The sequence below is a fragment of the Ciconia boyciana genome, chromosome 1, assembly GCF_034638445.1.
Source record: "Ciconia boyciana chromosome 1, ASM3463844v1, whole genome shotgun sequence".
Taxonomy (NCBI): Eukaryota; Metazoa; Chordata; class Aves; order Ciconiiformes; family Ciconiidae; genus Ciconia; species Ciconia boyciana.
Genome location: NC_132934.1, coordinates 64,147,370 through 64,172,709, shown reverse-complemented (window position 1 = coordinate 64,172,709; position 25,340 = coordinate 64,147,370). Strand labels below are relative to the sequence as shown.

At 46.6% G+C, this 25,340-nt stretch overlaps 1 protein-coding gene across 2 annotated transcripts; it reads right to left on the bottom strand.

Moving 5' to 3' along the window:
• Positions 1 to 218: 218 nt before the first annotated feature.
• On the bottom strand, positions 219 to 25,011 carry ATP6V0A4 (ATPase H+ transporting V0 subunit a4). 2 transcript variants are annotated; one of them, XM_072849571.1, is made up of 20 exons: positions 24,886 to 25,011; positions 24,304 to 24,382; positions 23,364 to 23,458; positions 22,181 to 22,306; positions 21,691 to 21,785; positions 20,504 to 20,630; positions 19,834 to 19,916; positions 15,405 to 15,498; positions 13,749 to 13,961; positions 13,179 to 13,329; positions 12,470 to 12,609; positions 12,002 to 12,159; positions 11,439 to 11,532; positions 9,516 to 9,634; positions 8,354 to 8,570; positions 6,640 to 6,747; positions 4,607 to 4,741; positions 3,522 to 3,639; positions 1,413 to 1,584; positions 219 to 312 (listed from the first exon to the last, which is right to left on the bottom strand). In XM_072849571.1, exons 1-20 carry the CDS (start codon positions 25,000 to 25,002, stop codon positions 219 to 221), a joined length of 2,535 nt encoding a protein of 844 aa, XP_072705672.1. In that variant the 5' UTR covers positions 25,003 to 25,011. The 2 variants fall into 2 exon arrangements, with proteins under 2 accessions (XP_072705672.1, XP_072705661.1); XM_072849560.1 differs by lacking the exon at positions 4,607 to 4,741 and having other exon boundaries at positions 24,886 to 25,002.
• Between the last annotated feature and the right edge of the window lie 329 nt (positions 25,012 to 25,340).

Here is a 25,340-nt window from a genome sequence, read left to right as displayed (position 1 = left end):
AGATACTCAGTCAAGGGTCCAGCCAGCCTGGCCAATGTAGTTCAGCTCTCAGCTGATACAGCAGTATATGCGAATGCAGCTAGGACATTTTCATCTACAGCTGCTCTTCTTTCAAGGGCCACATCCCATTCTGTTTCACCCATATACCCTTCTCTGTGGGTGAGCGACCACAAGAAAATAGAGCCTGATCTGAGGAGCGAAGCAGCGATGCACTGGCTTCACTCTTCTGCAGTGCCATCGATGATGTGCTTGAAGGAGAACGGAGAAAATTTGTACCCAGCTCCCACGTAGAACTTGTTCTGGAACTCCACCCTGGGGAGGAGCAGAGGGGGGGGTGTCAGTGCTGCCTGCGGGCAGGACCTACGGTCAGCCAAGAGGCTGAAACGTGGCACCCACGGGAAAAGGGAGACCACGAGAGATGGTGGCCTCTGAGCGGGGAACATGGGCTCCTTCTGGAGCCAGCAGTGAGACACAGGCAGCCCAGGGAGCGACCCAGCACTTTCCATCAGTCAGTCTGGAATTGCTCCTCGTGAGGCCAGTCAGCAGGCCAGTCTTGCCTGTCCGCTAAACTGCTTTTAGCAGCTCTGAGAGCTGGGATAACCACCTGCTGGTTGCACGCTCTGGTGGGAGATGAGACAGACTTCTCCCCCTCCCTGCACAATGACAAGCAACTGCACCACGGTTTGCCTTGGCAGTGTTTGTGATTTTTGGTGGGACGTTACATGGTGAAAAAGGCCACAGCTTGGGTGCCTCAGGCAGGATGCCAAGTTATGGTGGTGGTGAGGGGCAATTTGTTACCTTGGTCTTGCTTTACATGCTAGCCTGATGGTGCGTCCACACTGCTGTCCTTGCCTGGACTGATGTGTAGTTAAGGCAGACACGAGCTAACTTGGAACTCGTTTGCTACAAAGCCAAAACTGCCTGGAGCTCAACCTGGGCTAATGGCACAAGTGCTGACCCAGGTTTTCAGCAGGTTTTGCAGCCCTGGCTGAAGTCTTGCTGCAGTAGGTAGTCCCCAGCTGGCTTATTGGATGGTAACCCTGGGTGGGATACACAACCAGTGGTGTGGCTGTGCCTTCAGGCCTTATCATGCAGGTCAAGGTGGCTTTGGTGGCTCTGCATGTTTACCGGGGCAGAGCTGCAGGTTGCCATTTGCCAGACATGCCCACAGTCTCCGCAGGCTCAGGAGGACAAGCAGGTTGCTCCAGGGAGCCGCTCAGAGGTGGAGCAGGGAGCTCTGACCTCCCTTTGGAGGAGTCTCCCTCGCTTCATTTGCCAAGGGGGACTGATGTCCTAATGCATAGGTACTAGCACAGCATGTCTAACACCGGCTGGTGTGGCCATCTGCTTCCACAGCCTGATCCATCCCAAAGACTGCTTTGGAAAAAGCTCCCAAAGAGCACACCACCTACCAGTGCAGACGCAAGGCATGCAGAAAGGCTGAGAGCCCCTCCATGACAAGCAGGATGGCTACCGTCAGCACTGCAAATGCCGCAAAGATTATGAAGATGACAATGAGGCCTGCCCAGCCACTGTTGTTGAACCCGTTGTGCATCACCATGGTCCAAAGGACCTCTGACAGTTCTGCAAAAGGAAATAAAGGGAACACAGTGCTGAGCAACAGCCGTAGACAGACACAGTGTGCAGTCTGGCAGCTCACCCATTTTTCCCAGTTGGATGAGCTGGCCTAGGATAAAATGTACATGACAGTAATCATGTATGGCCACCCTGCCTCTCCACGATGACCAGGGAAGGAAAGTGGATGCAGATTGTTTTCCATGGATCCTCTTCACTGTCTTAGAAGCTGATGGTGCTGTTTTGGCTTGGCTTTGTATCACAAGACCATGTGAGCACACTACCAAGACTGCTGTTACCCTGGCATGATACAGTCATTGGTTTAATTTGCACCTCTTTAACATGGCAGATAGACAGTACCCCGAGCCTTCTAGGACTACCTGCTGCTAAATCCCAGTGAACATGATTGATTGATAGAGTCAATACATGTGTAGATTAGGTTACAAGCTGTACTGACTGATGCTAGCTAAGACCCACAGGAGACATGTAATTTCCATTTGTTCTCCAAACCACTTCTCTTAGGGTGTCATGGAGAAGCTGTGGTGGAAAAAAAAAGGACAACTGGTTGGTCCCACTCAAGGCTGGCTGTATTAATGTTTAGGTTGCTTGCACGCTCTTAAAGATTTTTTTTCTTGCACAGGTTTTTATCAACATTCACAGCACTGGTATATCTGACATGTCCTGTCAATGCAAGACCATACTCCTAACATAACTACCCCAATCACACTGGATAGATTCAGGACTGAGCAATTTTCCTTGTCATACAGGCAAGGCAGGGACTTAGCCCAGCTCTTCTCCATCCAGATGCTCCAGCCACCAGTTCAGCCTTATTTTCCATCTTGCCAGTCATTGGTCCTCGAGCCATATTCAGACTATAGATTCAATGACCTGTTACTTTAGGTGACAACAGATGCAAGGGATCCCTTTGCAACAGCTGCCCTCAGGAAAAAATACTCCTGTCAGTGCCAGTTTGTAAGACTGCAAAGGAATATGGTGGTTTTCCAGGCAGAATTCTGACATAACACATAGGACTGCCCTTAGCTAAGCTTTTTAGTTGGTTTATTTTATTTTATTTAGATACGTGTCCTCCATGTAAAGCTAATGTGTACTAGCTTCCACTCGACTCCTACTAAGCTCATTTCTCTGCCAAGAAGTACAGCTCATCCCTGTCAGTCCATGGCATGCCCCCCCTTTTGTTTTCCTTTTTTGTGTGCCCAATTCTTTAGGGCAGGCACAACTGTTAGCCAGAGGCAGTACAGCAATATTAATAAAAAACATTTCCGAAAAATTAGAGTTGTTGAAAATCTGAAGTTCCAGCCTGAGGCAATTTCTAGTGTATGAGCATTTGTTTTTATCTTAAATCAAGACAAAAGACATTGAAATGCTGTACATTTCTTATGGAATGTGAGGTTCCACTAAATGTTGCTGGGAAAAATCCCAGTGAAAATGACAAGTTTCAGGAGTTCTTGAACCAAAACTTTTCTTTCTAGTTTGCTGAACCAAATCAAAATAACTGTTTCAAGTCATTTTAACATTCATCTGCATACCCTAAGGCTATAGCAAGTGCCTCCTGGGAAATGAAGCTATGGTTCCCATACTCTGTGGACTGGACTACCCATTTGGACTGCACCTCCCACCACGCCACATGCCATGAGGACTATTCCAGAAGGGCAGCTACAGAGCAACGTGGGAAACAGGTCCCAGCCAGCAAATGCAGTCAGGAGCTGCCTGATATACAGCTGCCAGAGATCACCACTAAAAAATGAGAAGGCCACCATGAAATGCTCGGATTGATCTGACCTGAAGCAAAACATTCTGAAATACAAACGTCCACAAGGAGAACTTTGATTTCATGGAGAAATTCACAGCCATATTCGAACACCGGCAGAAGTAGCGATTGGCATGGAGTTGCTGGTGAGGTAACTAACAGGTAGTCAATCACTCACGTGCATGGGCTAAGCTCAGCGCCCAGAGCCGCAAGTAGGATGCTGTGTTGGAGATGCAGCCAAGGCAGTATTCAATGGTATGGATAGCTTGGTGGACAAATGTGTCTCCAAAATTGAACTGAAAAAACATAAAACCAAACGCATTTTATTAGTTCTTAGTTCAGGGCTTCCTGGTTAACAGAGCAACACTCCACCAAAGGCTCTTCATACTCCTCCCTTTTCCTTGATATGTCCTCAGCAACACACAGATAGTTCCCAGATAAAAAGACTGCTTTGAAAGTTGTCAGTTCTCTATGATCTTCCTGTACATTCTCCCTGGAGAAATACAATTCCAGTGAAAAGCCAATGTTCAGAAACCAGCTCATATTCCCATCTTACAATTTCAAATCTGGAATAAGATGGCAATCCAATTGCTACCAATCTTTGTGATTTCTTGTAGAGACAGAAATTCTTATATAAAATAGGGTTCTTCAGACTATCTACCTATTGGCATGTGCATTTTGGGAGATATCACTGAATAAGCATATCTTCTAAGACTGTGAAGATTCCCTGTGACTGGGAACAGTCAGCCATATCCACACTCAATATTGTTGGTACTTCCAACTGCTACAAACACTTTTGTCACTTTTTAAACTGTGTTCCTGCATACTGCAGAAGCCCTTGACAATATCTGCCAAAGGAAGACTTTTCTCCCTAGCCAAGACTGCAGGCTGCCAACTTTTCAGTGCTGCTTCACAATTTAAAGGAAGGAGAACTCACTGACTCTTGGAGAAGGCTTGACCTTCTCTGGGTGCAATGTAGAAGTGAAACAACCCTCCCTGGGGAAACAAAAGTGTGAAGTTTGTAAAAGCTTGAGGTTTGTAAGGATGACTGCCCTCACCAGGCAAAACTAAAGGAAAAATTTAGAGGAACTCATTCTATGAAAATTCAAAGCTTACTCTGTTTGGAAATACAAACTGTTGCAACAGTGTGTCTTGGTATCTTGTTATAAAGAAGGGCTGGCAACTCTGCAAAAGCCTTCTGCTTGATTTCGTGTCTTCTGCTATTGTGTGTGTCTGAATAATTTTCTGCCCACATTTTCTTACCTCTTCATCATCATTGTCATGTCCTCCATGGCCACCACTGTGGTCTCCCTGGGAAGCTTTCTTGGAGTGACTGGCCTCTGGGACATCTACCTCATTTTCACCTCCAGGGTTTCCCGAGATGGCTTGAGACCGAATCTTTCAGAAACAAAATGTAGTATGTCTTTGATGTCATGCTACAAGTTGATACCAAAATGAAGCAGACCATGGCACAGAACTCTGTCAATAACCTCATGATGGGTAACATATGGAGGACTATATCATGAACATGAGGACAATTTCAACAACAGTCAGTCATCATGGGCCCCAGACACTGAGTACTCCTGCTGAATGGCTAATACTTAAATATTTTCCATCCTAGAGCATTTTCCAGTGATTCCAACTAATTTAGAGCTAGTTTCTAGTCTCACAATGCACCCTTTATACCCACCATGAGAAGATCCATCACTTTTGGCAAATGAGAAAACTGAGGCACATTAAAGCTGATGAATTCAATTAGATGGGTGAAAATCAAAGGAATTAGCATCAAGTGAAAGGGAAATGGAGCCTGAAAGGATCAAGTGACTTGATGAAGGTCACACAGTTCCTGGGATACAGACAGAAATACAATTCAGATCTCTTGATTCATTTTACATTGACAAAAACCTCATGACAACCCATTTTCCTCTGTAATCATTCTTTACAGAGCTTTTCTAGAGGCCTGAACAACCTGATCTGAGCCTCAATCCAGAAATGGCAGCACAGCACAAGAATAGCCCTACATTATATGACTATAACAGTCCCATTTATTATACAATATAACCAAATACGGACCTCGTGGTTTCTGTCAGGTTCTGCCCTGTCACTCTTTATAGCCTCCAGCAGGTTTCATGGGCAAGGTCTCATGATAACATATTGTTTTCTATTGCGGCAGTAGTAATTGTCACACCCGCTTTATCTTTGCTTTACCTGAATGTCAGCATAGAGAACAGGCTTTGTTGCAAACATATAAATCTGGGTAAATGTAAGATGTGATCAGACAGCTAACATACGAAAATTAGGAACAGAAATACAGGGGCATAATAGGAGGTGGGGAAAAGCTGTCAGATGTTGCTAGCATAAAAGCAGGAGATGGAGTCAGCCATGTCAAGCTTTCATCCAAATCCCAGAAGAACAACAAAATAAGAAATTACAGCGCAGAAGTAGGGCTGCAAAGGTCTCCCAGGGACCTGGCTTTCAGTTATAGGTCAGAAGTGACTGGGTTGGAAAAGGTCACACAGCACAACCAGCATCTCTTTCTTCAAATGGAAACATCTGTGCCCTATAAAAGGTACTCCAGGCACTAACTCTGACTATAAAGAGAAGTAAATCCTGACAGACAACTAAAGTCCTGCTAGCGTAATAAAGGAGAGAATTAATGAACAACTGGGAAACTGCAGCTGACACAGTTACGTGCTGAAGAGCTGGGCAAACCGCAAAGCCCATGGGAAGGAGAGCTCTGTTAATGTGAAGGCAATCACTTAGGGAAGAAAGCACTGCTGGAAAGCAGGCAACAGCTTTTAAATCAAGCCTCTCCTCCAAGCAGTGTTGATGTCTCCAAGGCCAGGAGTATTGCAGATGCCCCCTTCCTACAGAGCAGCCAACAAGTGGTTAGTGGTGGTTGTGGACTGGCAACTGAGGTCTTCGCTCTCTCTTGGCTTTATCAGCACTTCAGTCTTTCTAAACCTTCTCTGGCTCTACCAGCACTTCAGCCTTTCTAAACCTTCTCTGGTTTTGGATATGACACTTGAAAGAGCTCAGTGTCAGCTTAACTCCTCTCCCAACAAATAGGGTATGGCCTTGCGAGCAAAGCTCCTGCTTCCCATTTAGATGGCTCAGCCAAATGACCATACACATGCTATTGGTGCATGTGCTGTAAAGCACAGTTTGACATCACTGGAGAAACTCTGAGATCAGAGAAAAGCAGAATTAGATCACTGCAAACAGTTTTTGGGGTCTGTCTCCTCAGCTTTGCCTTCGCTGTACTGAATCCCCCTTGCCCGATCCACATCCCTTACCATGCGCTGCGCTTTCTGGTGGTTGGCTCGGAGGATGAAAGGTTTAATTAGGAGCATCCAGGGAACAGCAATCAGAGCAAATATGACCAAGAAACTCTGCACTTCTTTCTAAAAGGCAAAACAACAAGAAGAGCAAAAAATTACTTTACTTCCTTTAGCTGACTACATTTATGGTTAGAAACCTGGTTCTATAAAACAGTATTTTTTTATATAACAGATATACTCCCTCTATCAGTTGAGTCTCCTCTGTTGTAAGGACATGAAAATAAATGTATACTGCTTAAGGCTCCAGAAAGCACTGCCAGCTAGAGATGGTTGGAGACTTGGAGATGAAAGGCTTTCATGTTGGAAAGGGTTAATTTGCCAAAACTCAATGTTATTGACTTGAACCTGGCTCTCCAGTGTTCCAAGTGAATGTCCTAACTGCTGGGTGAGACAGTCAGTCTGCCTTGCTTTGATCAACGTAGAAATGCTGCAGTAAGAGCTAAGTCATTCAAGTCTTCCCCAGAAAGCATGGAATCCAGGATTTGCTCTACATTTGCAATTCCAGAAGGGAATTGAATCCCCTTAACTTAGGTTTGATAACATATTGCCCCCACAGTATAAGGTGTTCTTGTTGCAGTGCCACCCCTATTGCTGTCCTAACATAACTGTTTGTACTTGAAGAAAAACAAAAAAAAACCCCAAACAAAGAAAACCCCAAACTACAACTTTTGCATTTTTTAAAGCTGGCTCAGATTTCTGATCACTTTATGGTTGGTCTCATACAATATTTGCATTCAGGCTACCCAGGTGGATAGCACAGTTACTGGTGGGGTAGGGAGATAGGAATATGAAAAAAAAAATACCGTCTTGGAAAGGCTTTGTGTTGTTACAAAGCAAAACGTTACCTAGAGACTTTTTGAAGGCTGGGAAAACTGTGTTTTCCCAAACTCCCCTGCAGCCTTAACGCAGTTACTTGGAACTGATCAGGGATCTCTACTAACTCTGACTCACCAGCAGCTCTAAAACTGAGCTCATGTTGAAGTGCCAGAGTGTGCAACTGTATAGATGTAGATGCATACATGTGGCTGGAGGCAGCATTTTCTCACATATTCTTCATTGATGCTACTGATGTAAAATCAAGCAAGAAAAAAAAACAACCCCATGTTCTGAGCAAATAAATAGAGATTACTTTAAAATAAGTTTTCTCTTAGGGGAGATTTTTTTTGCTTTTGTTTTTTTTTTAAGTGAACTCCCCAGAGGAGAGATTTCTGACAAAAAGCTGCCAGAAAATCCTCTACCTACTTCTGGTTTTAGCTGAAAATATAAAGTTTTCAAGTTTTCCAAAGAAGAAATAAGAAATTATCAAGTAAAGGAGAGGCTTGCTTTGTCTCTAGCATCATGCCCAGACTTCAGGACAGCACATCTGCAATACCCAGCTTTGCATCTCTAATCACCCTTCTTTCTTTTTTTCCCCAAAAGTATCTTAAATTGCATCATCATTCTTGTAAGGATGACACTAAGAATGAGGTTTCCTCTGCATCACTGATTGATAGCTTCTCTGTCCTACCTGTCTACAAGGCCAACGCAATACCAGAAGAACAAACTTCTCTTGTGACTGGCACTTGTGATTGAGCTTCTGAGCCTGTTCCCCATCTTTATGCCCACTCTCCACAACACCCACTGCAAATCCAAAACGAGCTACAGTGGATTCGAGCTGCTTGATCCATACCTGATGCAGATATAATGGAGCATTTGAAGCGTCACTGTAATTGAACAGAAACATATTGATGAAGTGGATGAGGATGCTTGGTGCACTCTGGGATGAGTGGACATCAAAATGGCACCATTTGAAAATAATCATGAAGACCAGGTAGCCAAAAAGAGAGACAATAAAAATCATCTCTGGAATGAACTGAAGGATAATGTTTATGTATTTCTTGAAGTAGCTGGAAAGAATCAGGAAAGATAAGTACAATTAATAGACTAGGTATTAATACAAGGTTGCACCCAAGTATGTCAGTACTGTACACTACTTAGTCTTCAGAAAATAACGTAAGAAACATACAACAATCACTAGCCAAGAAAGAAGTGTATAATTGCAGTCTTTATCAATGAAAGCCATTATTTAAATACAAAAGCTTTGTCATACTGATTCTCTTCAGGTTTTTGGTTTTGACCCACCAGTATCTTAGCACCTCATTACTACATTGAAATAAAAGCCGATTGTCAAAAAATGGCTAATTTACAAAGTTAAGCATTATATGCTGAGGAAGGTCAGAACCAGGTGTAGAATCAATTCTGTAGGGGCAGTCCTCTTCTCTGTCATCTACAAACACTTTCCGTCCTTGAACGTCACTACACACCTTCCAGCTTTGGAGACTCTCTCAAGACAGTAGTGTCAGCCCGCCCACTCTATCACCATTTCTTAATTTTTGTTGCAAAAGATAGAGGCAGAGATATAGACATGCACATCCACAGATCCTGACCAAAAGCCCACTAAGTCAGGTGAAACGCATGCACACACACTGTGTAAGATTCCAGTGTGCTTTGGATTAGGCCAAAGACAAAAATTACCAATAGTGGGAGGTGCTATATATTTTTAATTTAGTGTACTTCAGTATTTCTGCAGAATCAAGAATATAAGAGAGAAAGCGAAAAAGAGAGTTTATGCAAGAGAATATCTGCGATGTGATGGCTGTCCTTCTGGCCATTGGACTCAGCACTCTGTACCAACAGTGGCGTGAGTCAGTCAGTGTACGGGGCATTTCTGGGGACTGGGGAAAGGACACAATTCAAGTCATCAGTCCGAGATATGAGGCTTTCTCTGAATGAAGGACACTAGCGATGAGGACTTGTGTGCTGCAGCAACAGCTTGGGCGAAACAAACTTACATGTGGTTGAAGACACTGAGTATCACACCAAAAATCATATGCACAATCCCAATGACAACCGACATCTTCATTTTGTAGGAGTTCAGGAAAGTCAGCTTGTTCGATGCAACATTCCAGATCTTTGGGGAAAGGAGCAGAGAAAGACAGAAGAACAAGATTTGCAGGTGTTTGATCAATAACAGATTTGTGAAAGTTGTTGCTTTGACACCACCAATTTACTCCTACCAGTTCTAGTAAGAAGATAACAAGCAACGGAAATCTAGATGTTCCTTACAATGTTTTTCACTCTGCCAAGCTTCTAATCTAAAAGGTACAAAGTATTATCCTCATTTAACAGAGGAAATAACAGGGATTTAAAACAATGTAGTGACTTTGTTTCAGTGCTCCAGAAACCAACACAAAGGCTGGTAGCAGAACCTAGATCTTTTCAGTGTCATTCCTTGCCCTTAGTCTGAGTCATCTCCTTTAGCAGAGGTGGAAAAGCATGAGAAAATCCCTCCTGCTGCTACAGAAATTTGTTTCACCTTCACCAGACAAGTACCGAGGGCAGAACATGTTCAAACTTTTTGTTTGAACAAAAAAAAGCTCATTCCAGCTCTTTGGCCATGGAGATCAGATTATCACCTGCCTCTCTGCACTAACTTTTCAGTTGTGTTAGGACAGTAACCATATACCTCTTGTCAGTCCTGCCTTTTTTATTCTACAGAGCTTCAGGGTTGCTTCTCCTTTCTCCTAAAACTTCCTAAACCCCAAAGCCTTCTGACCTCAGAGATGGTAAATAGATACCTCTTTTTAGACTCTAAGTATAGTAGCTGAACAGAAAGGAGGAAGACAGGATTATTTGGAAGGCAAAACATTAGCTTATGTGCCTTTGTCCGACATGCTTTGCCTCTTCTATGGCTATGGAAGAGACTTCCTAGCCTCCTCATCTCAGGGTTACTCTTTCTTTTCCAAGGTACACCTCAACCATTCTGCCAGTACTTGCAAAATGCAAAGAGCCATCCATCCTTCTGGGCAGATGACACGGATAATTTCCACAGAGAGGGCCACGCGGGGGCTGGTGCTTTCCAGTCCACCGCTTCCCTGCCCGCACTTGTTCAGCCATTCCTCCCTCCCTCCCAGCCAGGGCTCCCAGCCTCTGGAGCAGGCAGCAGCCAGGGTGGAACAGGGGCTAGCGTAGGTTAACCTAAATTAGGGATGTGTCAGGGCAATGTACAGAAAATTCAGCTTCCTCTTGTCGTGACTTCCTGAACTAGACTGCCTACGTCCTGGGCAGAGCTTTAGAGCTGGGTTTGTGAAAAACTTACTACAGGGTCAATGTCTCTGCAAACCAGGGGAAAACAGTGTTTCTTTGTGTGACCAACTGAAATGAGAGTGCATCCAGCAGAACAGAGGTTAATTGGCTAATACGAAGATTGAAACAGGAAAGCTTGATGTTAACAACTACATTTCAATGCGTGATAAAGAGAGAACGGCAAGAAAAGGGAAATAGGATACAGAGAAGAAAATGTGGATAAGTTAACTAATACTGGCATTTACTTCACACTTCGTACGACAGACTGCATGGAAATCAGGACTTTGCCTTCAAACTTGTGAGGTAGCTCTGGAATGGGTTAAGTACTCAAGTAGGGAAACTGAGTCCGGGAGACTGGTGACAGAGCAGAGACTGCAGCACAAGACCACTCTCCAGCAAAATGGAAGTTCGTTCCTGCTTACCATTTTGCTGCTGCTTGTGCAAAACTATCAGCAATATATATCCTTGATTGCCAAAGAAAAACATCACAACGACTATGTAAAGAACAGGCAAAGAGCAAGAAGTGAAGAGAAGGGCTTCAGGAGAGAGAGCGGGGAGCTACTGATGTACCTGATATGTAGAAACAGGATTGAAATACAAATTATTTTAGAGCAATCTAATTTAATTACCGGATCTATTCCAAATGGATATGGATTTCCAGAGTAGACTCCTGGGACTGCTGGATCCAGCTGCAGCACTGTATTGTCCAGAAGCACGTCCTTACTACAAGAGAAAAGGGAAATGTCCTTTGCAGCTTAATCTCACTGTATAAGCCTACGGTATATTTATGCGAGATGTGCTGAGGACTACCACATGATATCTGTCACTGACTCTAGCCTTTCTGTGAACTGTTATCCTGGGCTTGTGTGCGTGTATGTGTGTGCGTAAATGGGTCCTACACAATGACAGTCTCCATCACACTGATAAGTCTCTATGCATCAGTCCCGGACACCTGCAGATTTTCATGCACATCAGTGCCGGAACAAACAGGCGTGTTCCCGGGGACTCTACATTTCCATTTCAATAGTGAGTTTGCCTGTGTGTGTCAGACAAAACCTCTGGTTCATTCATGACTGCATCCACAGCAGGGAGTTCTTCCCTTCCCCACACAGGCAGTCACTGTGTCTTTCTTTCAAAGCCTATGTGCTCCATTCGGTGTGTTTTCACTTGTTTCCCACATTTAGCCACTTACTTCCAAGTGCTATTTTTAAACATGGGGATGATATGCCAGGAAGAGCCAAAGATGTTGAAGGATTTGGAGAAGCAGTCATTGTAGATGAAACCAGTATACATGGAGAATATGCCCATGAGCAGGATCAGGTAGCGCCCACTGAAAAAGGTGTTCCAGATCTGCAGGGGGAGAAGGCACTGCCAGTGACCAAAGTACCTGCAGTCCCATCAAATGGTGGGCCTCGGCAAACAGGAGACATGATTGTACTAGTCTATGTATATACAATTATTCATAGGAAACTCCAGGTCGCTTGGGCCCATCCAGGTCTCTGTGTAGAAGTAGGCAGAATTACTTGCCAAATCTCTGCCTCATAAGCATCTTCGAAGGATCTCCACTCAGTCTTAGGGAGGCTGGGTGCCCCCTTTTATCAAATGGGGATGATGAGCCTTTTCCTAGCCTGAGAGGGTGCACCAGTTCCCTGGTACTCACCTCATTAGTGCTTTTCTGGGCAAGAAGACTCTTCTCATTAATGACCATCCAGAGTGCAAAGCCCAGCATGACAGCGCCATGGCCACAATCCCCAAACATCACCGCAAACAAGAAGGGGAAGGTAATGATAGTGTATGGAGCTGCAGGAAGGAAAGGACAAGAAGCTCATCTCCTCCTAAACAAAAAGACACAGTTGCAGAGAAGCAGTCCACCCCACCAGACCATTTCTCACAGCTGCTGCCTTTAAAGGCCTCCACAACCCCTCCCCTACTCACCAGGCAATCAGATCTAGGGCAGAACGAGCTTTACCACCAGAAAGACTCTAGGTTTCTCAGTGCTCTCCTTGAGACGAGTGTTTCACACTTTTCTCAGGTTCTCTTGGGGTTTTTTTTGCCTCAGCACAATAAGCTCAACTTATATTTGCCTTGTGAGCTTAGGTCTTTTCCTCAGTGCTGCTGCCTCACCATTTGTTCCCCATCCTGTATTTGTGTAGCTCATTTTTCCTGCCATGATCAATCACTGAAGACTGACAGCCAAATTCTTTGCCTGAGAAAATCCATGCCTATGCACCAAACAGTACCAGGTTTACCAGCAGAAAATATGGTTCACATTTCTCAATCCGCAATGAATGCATGTTTTAGGATGATGGAGCTCAAAGGCTTCGCTTTGGCTCCAGCAAGCCAGGTGCAGGTAGCTGAGCGTTTCTCACCTGGGTTCATCTCCCTGTAGTTGCCCACACCATACGCATCCACAATGTTCTGAAATCCAGCTGTGAACTTGTTGGTCCTGTTGAAGGTGGGTGGTGACATCCTGGTGTGTACGGCGGTCAGGATAGGGGCAATAATAGAGCCACTGCGCTCCTGCAAACCCAGCGACAAGGACAGACACAGTCAGGGTGGCTAGCGGAGAGGAATGAGTCCCACAGCACTAAGGTCTGTGTCCAAACATGCACGGGCAGCAACGTGAAAGCTGGGCTCAAGAATGCTATATCTCAACGTTTTTCTAATATCCAGATTTTTCCGTTTTCTGTGCTATTGATTTGTTCAGGGAAAGCTGCCAGCACTGCTGACTCTTGTGGGTCGATCACAAACCTGCTAAGATTTAATGCTGACCTTAAACTCCCCGAGGACAAGTGATCATGCAACAACCTCAACTTTAATTAAAACAGAAAAAGGAGCCCAGCTTTATGTATAACAGACAGAAGTCTGAACATATGCTCTACATATAAACAATGCAGTTTGGGTGAGAGCTTCAGGGACCCAAAATGTTGGTCTCTTACCATTCCCTGATGGAGAGCTCTTTTTATCCGGCCAGCATCAGCCACTGGGAACCAGATCTCTGCAATGACGCACTGCTGGGTGACATCGATGTTACAGCAATTCAGGATGTGGTAGATGGCCTTGATTTTCTTCACTTTGATCCCCCAGGACCACAAGTTGGCTGCTGCCTCATGCAGCAGTCGCTGGCGGTGGGACTCAGTTTGGGTTATCACCTGTAAGCACAGCATGGGCAGCGCTCGAGACAGGAAGGCATAGGTGGCGTGGTCTACTCTGCAGTTATTTGGGGAAGGCAGGTGGAAGAGGGTTGTGGAAAGAAAGCAATTCATATGAATGTGTAGGGTATCCTGGAGGGCAGTGTGTGGAGGTCTGGACACAGGAGCACTTGACACCAGGTGCACAATGCTGTTTGCTAAGGTCTCTCCTTGCATGGTCCTGAGCCTCTGTAAGTATAGAGGAGACCATCAGGATTTACTGAGCTGTGGACTTGGCTCCTTACCCAGTTGCTTAGAGACTGGTCACATCTCACTATGTGCTCCCACCCTGCCATCTTCTGTAGGCAGCTCTGTGCACGAACTTGGGGCACATCACGTCCACGAGCATGCCTGCCCTGCTAGAGCTACAGCTCATGGCCCTGGTGGGACCTCCATGCATGATGTGGCCACCATAGTGCTGCTGCATAAGTGAGCAATGGAGATAAGGTGTTAGGAAGATAACCTGTGTGGTCTGCAGTCGCTGAAGAAGCCTAGCTGCCCATGATGCTCAGGAGTGAAAGTCAGTTTGGACGCAGACTTGTGTGCAGGCTTGGCAGTCACGGGCATCCACAGAGAGGGGTGACAGCAGGATGTCAACTACCAGATGGGTCACCTCAGGCAAACAGGGTGTCTATTTCCTCCTGCTTTGGGACCCACTGACTGTCATGTGTGACAATACAAAGGTCACAGGCAGGAGTCCTTCCAAAAGGCATGAAGTCCTGATACAGTATGTGGATGTACAATTGCCTCCTGCCTTGTGACTGACTGACTGTCATGTGTGACAATACAGAGGTCTACTTGTACTTCTAGAACAGCAGCCTCAGCTTTCCATTGCTTGTGGTGCCCCAAGATCAATTTCCTCAGTAAAGAAAACCTAATTTAAATATTTAAAAAAACATCTTCAGAGTCCTCTCTGAGCCTAGTATAGTTGTACCACACTTGTGACTGAACAACTTTGTGAGCTGCTGAGGGAAACCATGCTGTAAGAGCTAGAGGAAACCATTTTGGACAGCCTGCGTAATGTGCAATTTGGTGATGATACCTGCAGCCTGCTGATGACCTTAGATCCCACCCTATAGCCCCATATCATATGGTCTAAAGCTCTGACCTCTGCACAGCCAACAGCAGCAAGTAGTCTTCAAGCCCCTCACATGGGAGGCTGTCCCTCAGCAGGTCCTAGCAGGTATAAATGGGCAGAGCAGAGCACAGCCACTGGCCTCCCCAACAGGCAGGAGGACTGCTCCTGGGCTGGCGGCTTCATCCCCAGCCCCCAGCCATCTCTGCACAGCCAGCTCCCAAAACAAGCCTGGGATCTGGCCATGGCCACAGGGTTTCAGACAGGACAAATATCTGGGCAGGTCCCACTTGCAAGGTTCAGGCCCCAGTAAAGCCGCTGCCACTTACCATGTTTAAATCCTCAATCCTTGTATTGACTCCATCAAGTATTTCTCGGCGCTCAGTGGCAGCCTCTGGACAGGGATAGACTGTGGCACGAAATCTAGCCTCAGTAAGAGAGAAGTGAGAAACACCATTTATTTGACTGACTTTTTCTTCCTCTGGACATTTCTCAGCTCAAAAGTGATGAAACCAGACTTCATTCCTCACCCGGTAGTATACTCTTCTTACATACTACAGAGTTGTGCCTGGTCTCCCAGAAAGGTCTAAAAAGGTGCGTGTATCTCTTCATGAGAAAAAGGATCCTTTTGCCTGGTCTAGCTAAAAAAAGAAAAAACCACTCCCTGTCTCAGGTGCTACAAGGTACGTGACATTATACAGTGCTCAGCACTAATACACAGGCACCTCCCCTATGCCCACAGTACGGATGCCCTGCTAACGCCTGGGGAAGCTGCTGGAACTGCAAAAGCCACAAAGCCCACCCGGGCCAAGGCAGCCCCGCTAGCACGGTAGCCAACAGATGGCCCTCTTGCACGGTAGCCAACAGATGGCCCTCTTGCACTGAGGCTGGAGAAGCAACCAGTCCCTGCCTCTGCACTACCCTCTCGCAGTCACTGGGGGAAGGCATCAGCCCAGCTACTGCTGCACAGCAAGGAAACAGCCTGCCTGCGTGCCCCCTGTGTAAGTAAATAACCCTGTTTAAAAAAAAAAAAACAAACACCAAAAGAAACGGCTGTATTTCCAGGATAAAACAAAAGGAGAATGACCATACAGCCGGCTCTTGGCTTCTGGACCATCTGTTTGGCTAGACAGCTTGGGAGCAAGGGAAGGATGGGTGAAGTTTTTTAAACACCTGAGGGTGGTATCTGTTATGTCAGCTTACATGTGGCCAGGCCAGTATAAATGCTTTTATAAGCTTACCCCCAAGGCTGTATCTGGGAGATTCAGCTGGTTTGTTTAATGTGGTATAATAAGGACTAACGTGGGCTCCTACTGTGTGAGCGAAGGTCTTATCTCCATGCAGGTGTTGTATACTGCTTCATCTATAGTATGCAACATGACCTTCTCCACTGCCCTGTTGTAAAGCCACTCTATGAACCCAAAACAGCCAATTAGAAATAAAAAAGTTGCATGTCTTTCTGAAAAGTGTACAGCTACCTGTCCTGCCTGCAAAACAAGTCCCAGAGTGTACTTCGTGCACGAAGAGCAGGCACAAGGAGTTCCCACTGGGACCTCGCAGATCACGAGGCGCACCGCTGCAAGGCTCTGCGCCTACAAGCTTTAACTGAGCTGAGGTGCTGCAGTAACTAAAATAGCAGAGATCCCTCCATTTTTTCCTACTCGGTTTGTTCAGTGATATCTAGCGCTTGTGCCAGCCCTGCCGCTTCAAGGGCATTATAAATGTCGTCCTTCAATATTGCCCCAACAGGTCTGCAGGAAGAGATCACTCCTCTTTACAGAGTGGAGATCTTCTGCCCACCTAAGGCAACACACTTCCACCACCCTGCAGTGGAGTTCTGCTGAGTTAGGGTTATGGAAGGGCTGCCTTTCTGCACGTGAGATGAATTAAAAGAAGGTGTAACAGGGTCACAGGGGTCTATATCCCTGTTTAAGAGACAAAAACGTGCATGCTCTGTATACAGATCAGCATCACGTTCTGGCTTTGTCTGAGCACAGAATATATCACCACCTGCTCTCCAAAATCAGTTCCAGCACACACACAAGTGAGGACAGTTGCAAATTGAACAAAACACACAGCAGTTTCCTAGAGATCAGCCCAGAGCTGTGTGTAATGACAGCACGCGCTCTTCAGCTAAACTTCCCCTTCCAGAATTGAATCTCTCCTCACTCAACACCTGGTATTCGTTTCCAAAGGTTATTCACCCTACCTAATTATTTCCATCTTCTTATTCTTCACAGCTCTTAGTTCATCCTTAATAAGGATTTTTAATCAAACTTGAAAGCTTATTCCTCCATGCCGTACAGTTCCCCCGTTTCCAATAACGTTATTGCAGCAGTGTTGCTTTGATCTTTTAACAGCCATTTTGCATACTGAGTATCAGCTTTGCCCTAATGGCACAGACATCTCTGAAAGCTCCAGGAGAATTCAGCAGGGAATCCTTACATTGATAAACCCAGTTTAGTATTCACATTAGCACTGAGGCAGCCGCAAGAAAAGGAGGAAAAGAAAAATTTTTACATTTTCCTCCTCCCTGCTCCCTCTACACCTTTCACTAATAAATTTGTGCATGGACTTAATGCTCATGAAATTGGCAGACTAATGTTACCAATTAGAATCAAGCAGGGACTGCAAGTGTAACCTGAGGCACACTGCTCTGCAAACAAATCTTAGCCTGCCTTGCAGGAGACTGGCTTATACCAGTCCCATGATTTTTGCAGGATATTTACTTGTCATGAATGATGACTTAGTGCTAAGCAGAAATGTCCTGCTGCAGCTGGAATGACATCTGCTTTAGGTATAGATAACCCTGCCTTAAAGATGGACCAGACCAAAATGTCTTGACCTTTGTACCAGCGATGGCTGATGGCCCACAGAGCACAGAAGGAGAGTCATGGGATTAATACATTTTAAAAACTGCCACTCAGCAAAACATCTGTATATACATGCATATTAGCAAGCAAAAAATGTGAAAGGGAGGAAGAAAAGACATAAAGGACAATTTCAGGTGTAGCCTGATTTAAACAAAAACCAGTGCAGTAGCACCGCAAAGGACATCCTGTGAATTTGTCTTAGGTAGGTATGCTTTCCTTCAGTTACAAGAGGCTGAGAGAAACCAGTCTAAGTTCCTTTCTATAAACCTACCACCACATACATGCCACCAGCTCATAACAACTTTGCCCATCATGGCCCACCCTGCAGGGATCTGCTCACACTCCCAGTGCTGCCTGGCCCCATGCTTCCGGCTGCACTCCGCTGCAGAAGCTCGTGCCTCCAGTTTGGAAGATTCTGGATTCAATCAATAACAAAAATGCTGACAGGCATCGCATTGCCTGTTCTTTTACTCCCACCCTGGAAAAAAGTATTGGGCTTTTGATTGCAGGGAATTTAAAGTGCTGCAGGGAAAAAAAAAATCCTCCAAAATGAAGCACCTGCAGCACTCCGGGCAGCCCCAGCCAACTCGAAATGTATGGCCTGGCAACGTGCAAGGCCATACATTTTGAGTTGGCACAAGGGCAAATGCAATGGGAAGCGTTCACCACCAGCTACTGCCCATGAGTGCAGAAGGGTACTGAACAGCGTCTAAAAGGAGGCAAAGAAATGGGACATAAGCAGGAAATTGTAATCCAGAAAGAGAATGAGACTCGCCAAAAGCTCCAAGACCACCGGCAGCAGCAGACTGATCCTGCACAGTGGCAATGGCAAAAATCCCTCCATGTCTGAGGTTCAGGATCAGAAATGAGGGACTGAGACCTGGGAGTCTTCCCCCAGCTTTCCATGCCCCCTTGGCTGCTTTATAGAGAGAGATACCCACCTCAGGAGGGCTGAATTTCTCTCAGAATAAGCATTGCCCTCCACTGCCTAGAGAAGGCATCTTGGAGGGCCCCATTTCTAGTGCAGGAATTCCTAATAGTCCGCAGGGGTCTATCCCTTCATGGGACCGAGGTCAGTTCTGCCAGCTGGATGAACTGACCTTCCTGCTTCTATTCTGATTACAGGCAGGATGTAGGGAAAGACCTGCCCTGGGTGCACATGTCAAGTAAGAGCCATTGCTCACCCCCTCCCTGCGACCTTCGGCAGCCTGCAGGCGCTTGGCTGGCCCCGCTTGGCTGAGGGGCTATACCTGAGATGGATTCAGTGACAGCAGACAGATCCCCTCGTCAAATCTGATTTACACTGCAACAAAGCCCATCGGTCATCAGTGTTATGAAAGAGTAACAAAATATTCGACCTGAATTATCTTTTCAAGATGCTTAACAGGGTGGAAACAAGTCAGGCTGTATGAAGCTTTCATTTCTCTCCTGGGCTCTGTCTCTGATTACACAAAGGCCTTGGGAAAGGCTTGAATGAACTACAGCATCATCCTTTTACACTGAAATGCAGGAAGGCTTGAAAGCAGTTTGGGGATTACTGTGTTCTAAGTGCCCCAGCTAGGGCCCCTGGTTTTCAGGGGAAATGCTGAGTATTTCTTAAAAACCAGTCCCCTTTAAGATGTCCCATGTTAAAATCCTAGCAAATGAAGCTCCCAATATCTTCAAGTCACTTTGGCAAATTTAGGACCTAAATTTCCAAGTGTCAAGGTGACAGATATCGTTCATGATTAGCAGCAGCAGAGCTGAGGAGCAGACGGGAGCTTGTCAGCAGAGCTGACAGCAGGGACACGGAGACCTAATCTCCGGCTCCAAATTCAGCCAGCCCAGGCTGACAGGTAAACACCACTGTGGGAGTCACTGTGGCTTGCCCACCAGTCTGCCTTACCCATCACAAATCTTCTTGATTTTCTGTTTAAGCTGCTCTCCTTGATAGAAGATAATGAACACGTTCTTCTTCACCTCTTCTCTCTGCAATGCAATTCAAGCAGAATTTAAAGCACCCGAAGGAAAGAGTCCAGTGTGGAAAAGGTGGTGGGTTTTTTCAGCAGCCTCTTCACTGGGTTGTTCTTTTCCCCCAGCCCCAGTTTTCCAGCAGCAATGTTTTCCCTAGATGCTGCTTCAGGGACCAGGCACATGTGGCAGCTCTGGGTTATGGGGGAAGGAGCAATGTGGAGCGGAGAGGCAGGGGACAGGAGGTCTGCCGGGGCACAGGGCTCACCTGAGAGACACCAAGGGGAATCAACCCTCCAGCCCCAGGTGAGGACAGCCATAGCCCACCTCCCCAGTGGTCCCCCTAACACAGCCACCCTGCTAGGACTCACACACACCTTAACCAGGGTTAAGAAGCCACCTTGATAACGGCAAAAAGGGAAAGCAATGTCAAAAAATCTTCTCCCATCGTCAGACTTTCCCACCTTTCTTCTACAGGCTGCTTTCAGACACCCAGCTCTGGCGAGGCAGCCGGTGCTGCAGCATGGCCAGGGCACCAGCTCAGTTTCTGCAGGTTGCAGGCATGCACGAGGAGCAGCATGAAGCAAAAACAGGTCAGTACCTACCGTCACAGGGTCCTCCAGGGGGGTGTCCATTTCGGTGTACCTCAAGTAGATGTTTCCCCTGCAGGCCCGCCACAGTAAACGCTCAAAGGGTATCATCCTTTCCCTCTTTATTACCCCTGCTGTGAATCTGAGCAGAATTAAAAGATAAATAAATTACAAGCCCATTCTAAGTCTTTTAGGATCTGTAACACACATGATTTTACAATCTCTTGTTTTCTAGTCCGTGATAGCCAGGGCTCTGCTGCTGCTATAGGCACTTCCAGGTAAGACCTCCTTGCTCAAGCCTGGCTCTTAACTCAATCTACTGACTTTATCCTGTTTTTCTTTCTTTAAAACATTGTAAGTCCTCCCCAGATCAACAGGAAAAGGAGAAGAGACAATTCTGGCTAGAAATGGAGATGCTTAAAGTCACACGAACAGAGAGTGCCTGAATGACAGAGGTAAGAGGTAGCAATTTTGAAGTGCTGGTTTATCTTTACTCCCTCCTGTTTTCCTCTTCCCAGAAAGCACCAGACCAAACCTTTGAAGTTCAGCATGACATGCTGGTATACACCCCCAAGGCAAGCCCTCTGCAGGCATATGCTTTGCTCATAAAAGAGTTGAGCAGGACTTCAGAAATACCAGCATGAGCAGCTAAAAACACCAGCCTGGAAGAACACCATCAGCAAGTTTCACCACACCTAGCTGATGTAAACACAAGGGAAAGCTGTTTGAGTCTATGCTGTCCACCAAACTACCATCAGCAATATGCATGATGGTGTTTCCGCTCCCTAACTCTCACCCTCAATGCCCTTTTCTATTGCAGACAAAGCCCAGTGCAAGCAGTCCCATGGCTTTTTGCTGTGGTTAGACATCCATCTCTGAGGACCAGGGTGGTAGCCAGATGCCTGAGTCCAGAAGCCACAGGTGAGATGCCATAAGAAAACCATTTTCAGTCAGTACCTACTAAGGGGTCACTGGAATTGGTGGCCTGGAAGTAAAAGTCCATTTGTCCCACTGACCCATGACCTGACCATAGCTTGATGATAACTTCAGAGGACAGTCACTCTTTCGTCTTCATTAAACAGCTATGCTGAAGAGGCTGGTGAGCAACCTCTGCTAAGAAGCGGAAGGAGGTGTGCCAGTGTCACAGCAATGCAGTGCAGGTGGGAAGCCTGTCCAAGCTGGAGGCCATCACCAATACACACCCCAGCTTGGCAGCTGCAGCGGCAGGAGTGCTTCTCAGCTCCAGCAGTCCAGATGTGTCTTCACTGAAGAAATCATCTGGCAGATTGGTTTCTGCCTGGAAAACATTAGTTTTAAAAACTATTCAGCATTGCCAGTTTGAAAACTATTTTCACATTTTTCTTCTGACATTTTTCTCCCAAAGGTAGCTTTCTGCAGGGATTTAGACCAAAAGGGAAAAAAAAAAAAAAGGTAAACTATATCTTAGCAACTGAAAAGCATAAATGTAATTTTCAAAGAGATCTGGGAACCAAGTTCTTGAGACCCACTGACTCACGGAGCGATGCAGGCTCCAAAGTGACTGAGGTGCTTTTGCAAACGTATCTTACTGGCTTGTGGAAAAGACCACTGGCTTTTGATTAAAAATCAGTAACTGCAACACACACTGAATGAAAATGTCAGTATTTTTAGGACATTTCACATCTCTGTTGGAAGAGCAAAGAGGCCTCTCACCTCAAAGAAGTCCTGGGTTTTCTTCAGCAGATGTTTGAGCTCCGTTAGCTCAAGGAAGTTTTGCTTCAGCGTTTGCTGGTTCTGGTTGGCTTCCAGCAGCTCGGCTTCAAGTTTCTCCAGCACTGTCTGTTTAGGGTCCAAGCACATCCAGAAAAACTCTGAAGCAGACCAATGGCCCTTTAACAAGCTGATACCAAATCTCAAACAAAAATAGATGGTTGGTTTTTTTCAAGAGGGAATACAGAAATATTCAATGAGCACTTCAACAAACACTGAGTTTGTAGGATGATATTAATTAATACCAATGCCTTCTTTTCCCATTGCCACATTCTCTACTGGGTGCTTTGTCCTCTTCTGGCATTGGAGTTCTGACTTACCCGACTGAAGCTCAGGCAGGTAAGTGGGTGCCTGGTGTAGGTATCTCAGCCTGTCTTGGCACCTCTGTGGTTCCCTGCAGGACATCTCAGACCCCAGGTGGACTGGCTGTCAGTGTACTGACTACAAAAGCAGCCTACAACAAGGCCATTAGCTTAGGTTCATTAGCTATAGGCCAAAAATTAGGTGAGGATGTGGGTCCAGGAACACAGCAGGCAACCACCTTCCTTGTGAAGCTGAAGCCCTTGGAAAGCATGATTTTTCTTCCTAGTCACCTACATGTGCAGCATTTAAAAACTACCCTGTTGGTAAACTTAGCTTCCAGCTGGGCTAGAGTAAAGCATCCCTTGCACATCCAAAAGCACGGGACAAATATTTGTGTCAGGCCCCATATTACTATATCACAACCATACTCCCACCAGGACAGACAGCTCTGGGGTTTCTATGCAGTGAAGCCAGTTCTAACATCAGCTTTCCTGGTTATTCACCAAAAATCATCTTATTGTCTCCTACAGAATGCTTGGGGCATTCTGTGATAGTGATACCGTTCCATTAATATGTGGGACCAGAGGGATGTTTCACAGGGGATGGCAAAAAGACTGGGCTCCTTTAGGAACATGCAGTAAGACCAGCCTTAAGCTGACTGCTGAGAGAGCGACTCAGGGAGCACCTCCACAGGCAGGGAGAGCTGTACCAGCCTCAGCTACCGCGTCCTTCCTTGCAGGGGAGGGCTGTATCGAGCACATTGCACGGACATCCCGATGCACATCCCCTTCTCTCTCTCCTTGGCCCGCTCCAAATTCTGTACCTCCATATCAATCATTTCCCGGGGCAAGGGGGTCTCTGGGTACTTTTCCAGTTTGACTATCTCAACATTGTCTTCCATCTCATTTTCCAGAAAACCTGCAAGGAAAGGACACAGAGGTCTTGATACAGAGTCATCCCTGCTGCATCATCCTGGTCACCAGCTGCTGCTAAACCCCCTGTCAGGACTGAGGCATCACATGGAGGTGGGACAAGGGGCAGTGATACACAAGGGCCATCATCCCAGTGCACATACACAACCATCAAGAGCTGGACACCCAGCAGCCTCCCTTCTCAGTGAGGATGCTGTTTCTCCTGAAGCTGTGGTGCCCGCTCCCACCCCCTTGCCCTGGACAGTCCTCAGCCCTGGCACAAATAGCCGGCACGGCACCCCTTGCTTGGGGCACTGAATAAGGCGCACAGCAAGCTCAGGCTTCGCTCCTCCACTCTAGCGATGGCAAGTGCTGTCCTTGCCACAGCGGCTATGGTGGGCACCAGTGTTGTGGTGGGGGGAGCGCAGAGGTCACAGGACACACGTCCATAGGAGAGCAGGTGCCACAAGCTCTGTTGCTCAGGTTTTAAGGATTTGTCCCCAGGCTGAAGCGCTTGGCCACAGGAAGCATATGCCAACGGCTGGCACATTGGTGTAAAAGCCTGTTTATCTGGATTAGCCTCCTGCCCAGCCCCAGACTTATCTTGTGATTTTATATAAGCTAATTAACCTCCTTTCAGTTCAGTTTTCAAAACAGGGGCAACGATTTATTGCCCATATGGGGTGAAGCGGTAATTAGCTGACGCATGCAAAACATTTCCAGGAGCTCAGATGAAAACATCACCATTTTGCCACTAATTCTGGTCCACAGTGTGAGAGCACTTAACAAAGAAATAAATCCCACACCAGCAGTTGGCGGAAAGCCGATTGCATTTGACAAGCGTTTACTTACGCAGGATCCTCTCCAAGGATTCGCACCTTCTCACTTCATTCACAAACTTTCTCTGGAAGCTGTTCACATTCACATTCAGCTAAAAACAGGAGGGAAAACAAGCCTGGGGCTGGAGGCTGCACGCTGCTGCGCTCATTTTTAACATCAGCACAGAACGAACGCCTTCGGTGCAGACAGCCAACACCGCTGCATCTTACAGATTCCTAGAGGCAGGGCAATACCGTGGGTTTCCTTAGGGCCAAGGACATTATGGCCTTACAGTCAGGCTCATTTCCACCCAGTCTTGCTGTGACAGCAGCGGTCATAGATGGATTGTCATGGAGAGACCCCTGTTTTCTGGTGGTGGAGGGAATCGTCCTAAGGTTGTGCACAGAGCGTGCAGAGCACTGGATGAGGACTCAGGAACAGGTTGGGCCTCAGCATGGTGACCGGCTTTCAGATCAGCTTTGGAGAAGTCCCGCTGTCTCCATGGGCTTTTTGACCACCCTGCAGGCGCACCTTCCCCAAGTGCTGTGAGGGAAGGACAAGCACACCCCAGCGCGCATCTCCCGCAGCTCAGCGTGCTAGCTGGGCACTACTCACGTCTCTGAACTGGACCAGACCCAGCTCCCCGAGCTCGGCCACGCAGCAGTAGGCAGCTTCCACCTGCAGAAAGAGCTGCATCAGGCTCATCTCCTCGCTCCGGAAGACCGAGGCCATTTCGCCTGCCCTCCTCCAACCTAGGCGTCCGTGGGGCCCTTGGTGGCAGTGGCGCAGTCTCCCTCGCCCGGGGAGGTGCCAGCAGGTGCGGAGTGCTGTGGGAACATTGGGATCACTGAGTCAAGGTGCTGGGAGCTAACCCAATGCTCCCCATCATGTCCTTCAAAAGGGTTTCTTCACCTCCTAAAAGCCTCCTTGGACCCACATGAGGTTTTATCCCACCGGCGCAGTGATGGATGCTAAGGTGTGTGTGTGACACGGGGAAAAAGGGGAGCCACTGGGCCCCTAGGACAGATGATGAGCAAATACCCTGCCCTGTCCTCTGCTGGGCCAAAGAT

Bases quoted from the DNA above. Each gene is read 5' to 3' on its own strand.
- ATP6V0A4 (XM_072849571.1), bottom strand. From the start codon at position 25,002: ATGGCCTCGGTCTTCCGGAGCGAGGAGATGAGCCTGATGCAGCTCTTT. The intron at 11,533-12,001 runs GTAAGTGGCTAA...TTTCTCTTGTAG, and splicing joins TTTAAAAATAGCACTTGGAA to TAAGGACGTGCTTCTGGACA. The intron at 6,748-8,353 runs GTATGGATCAAG...TTTGCCTTTTAG, and splicing joins CTCCATTATATCTGCATCAG to AAAGAAGTGCAGAGTTTCTT.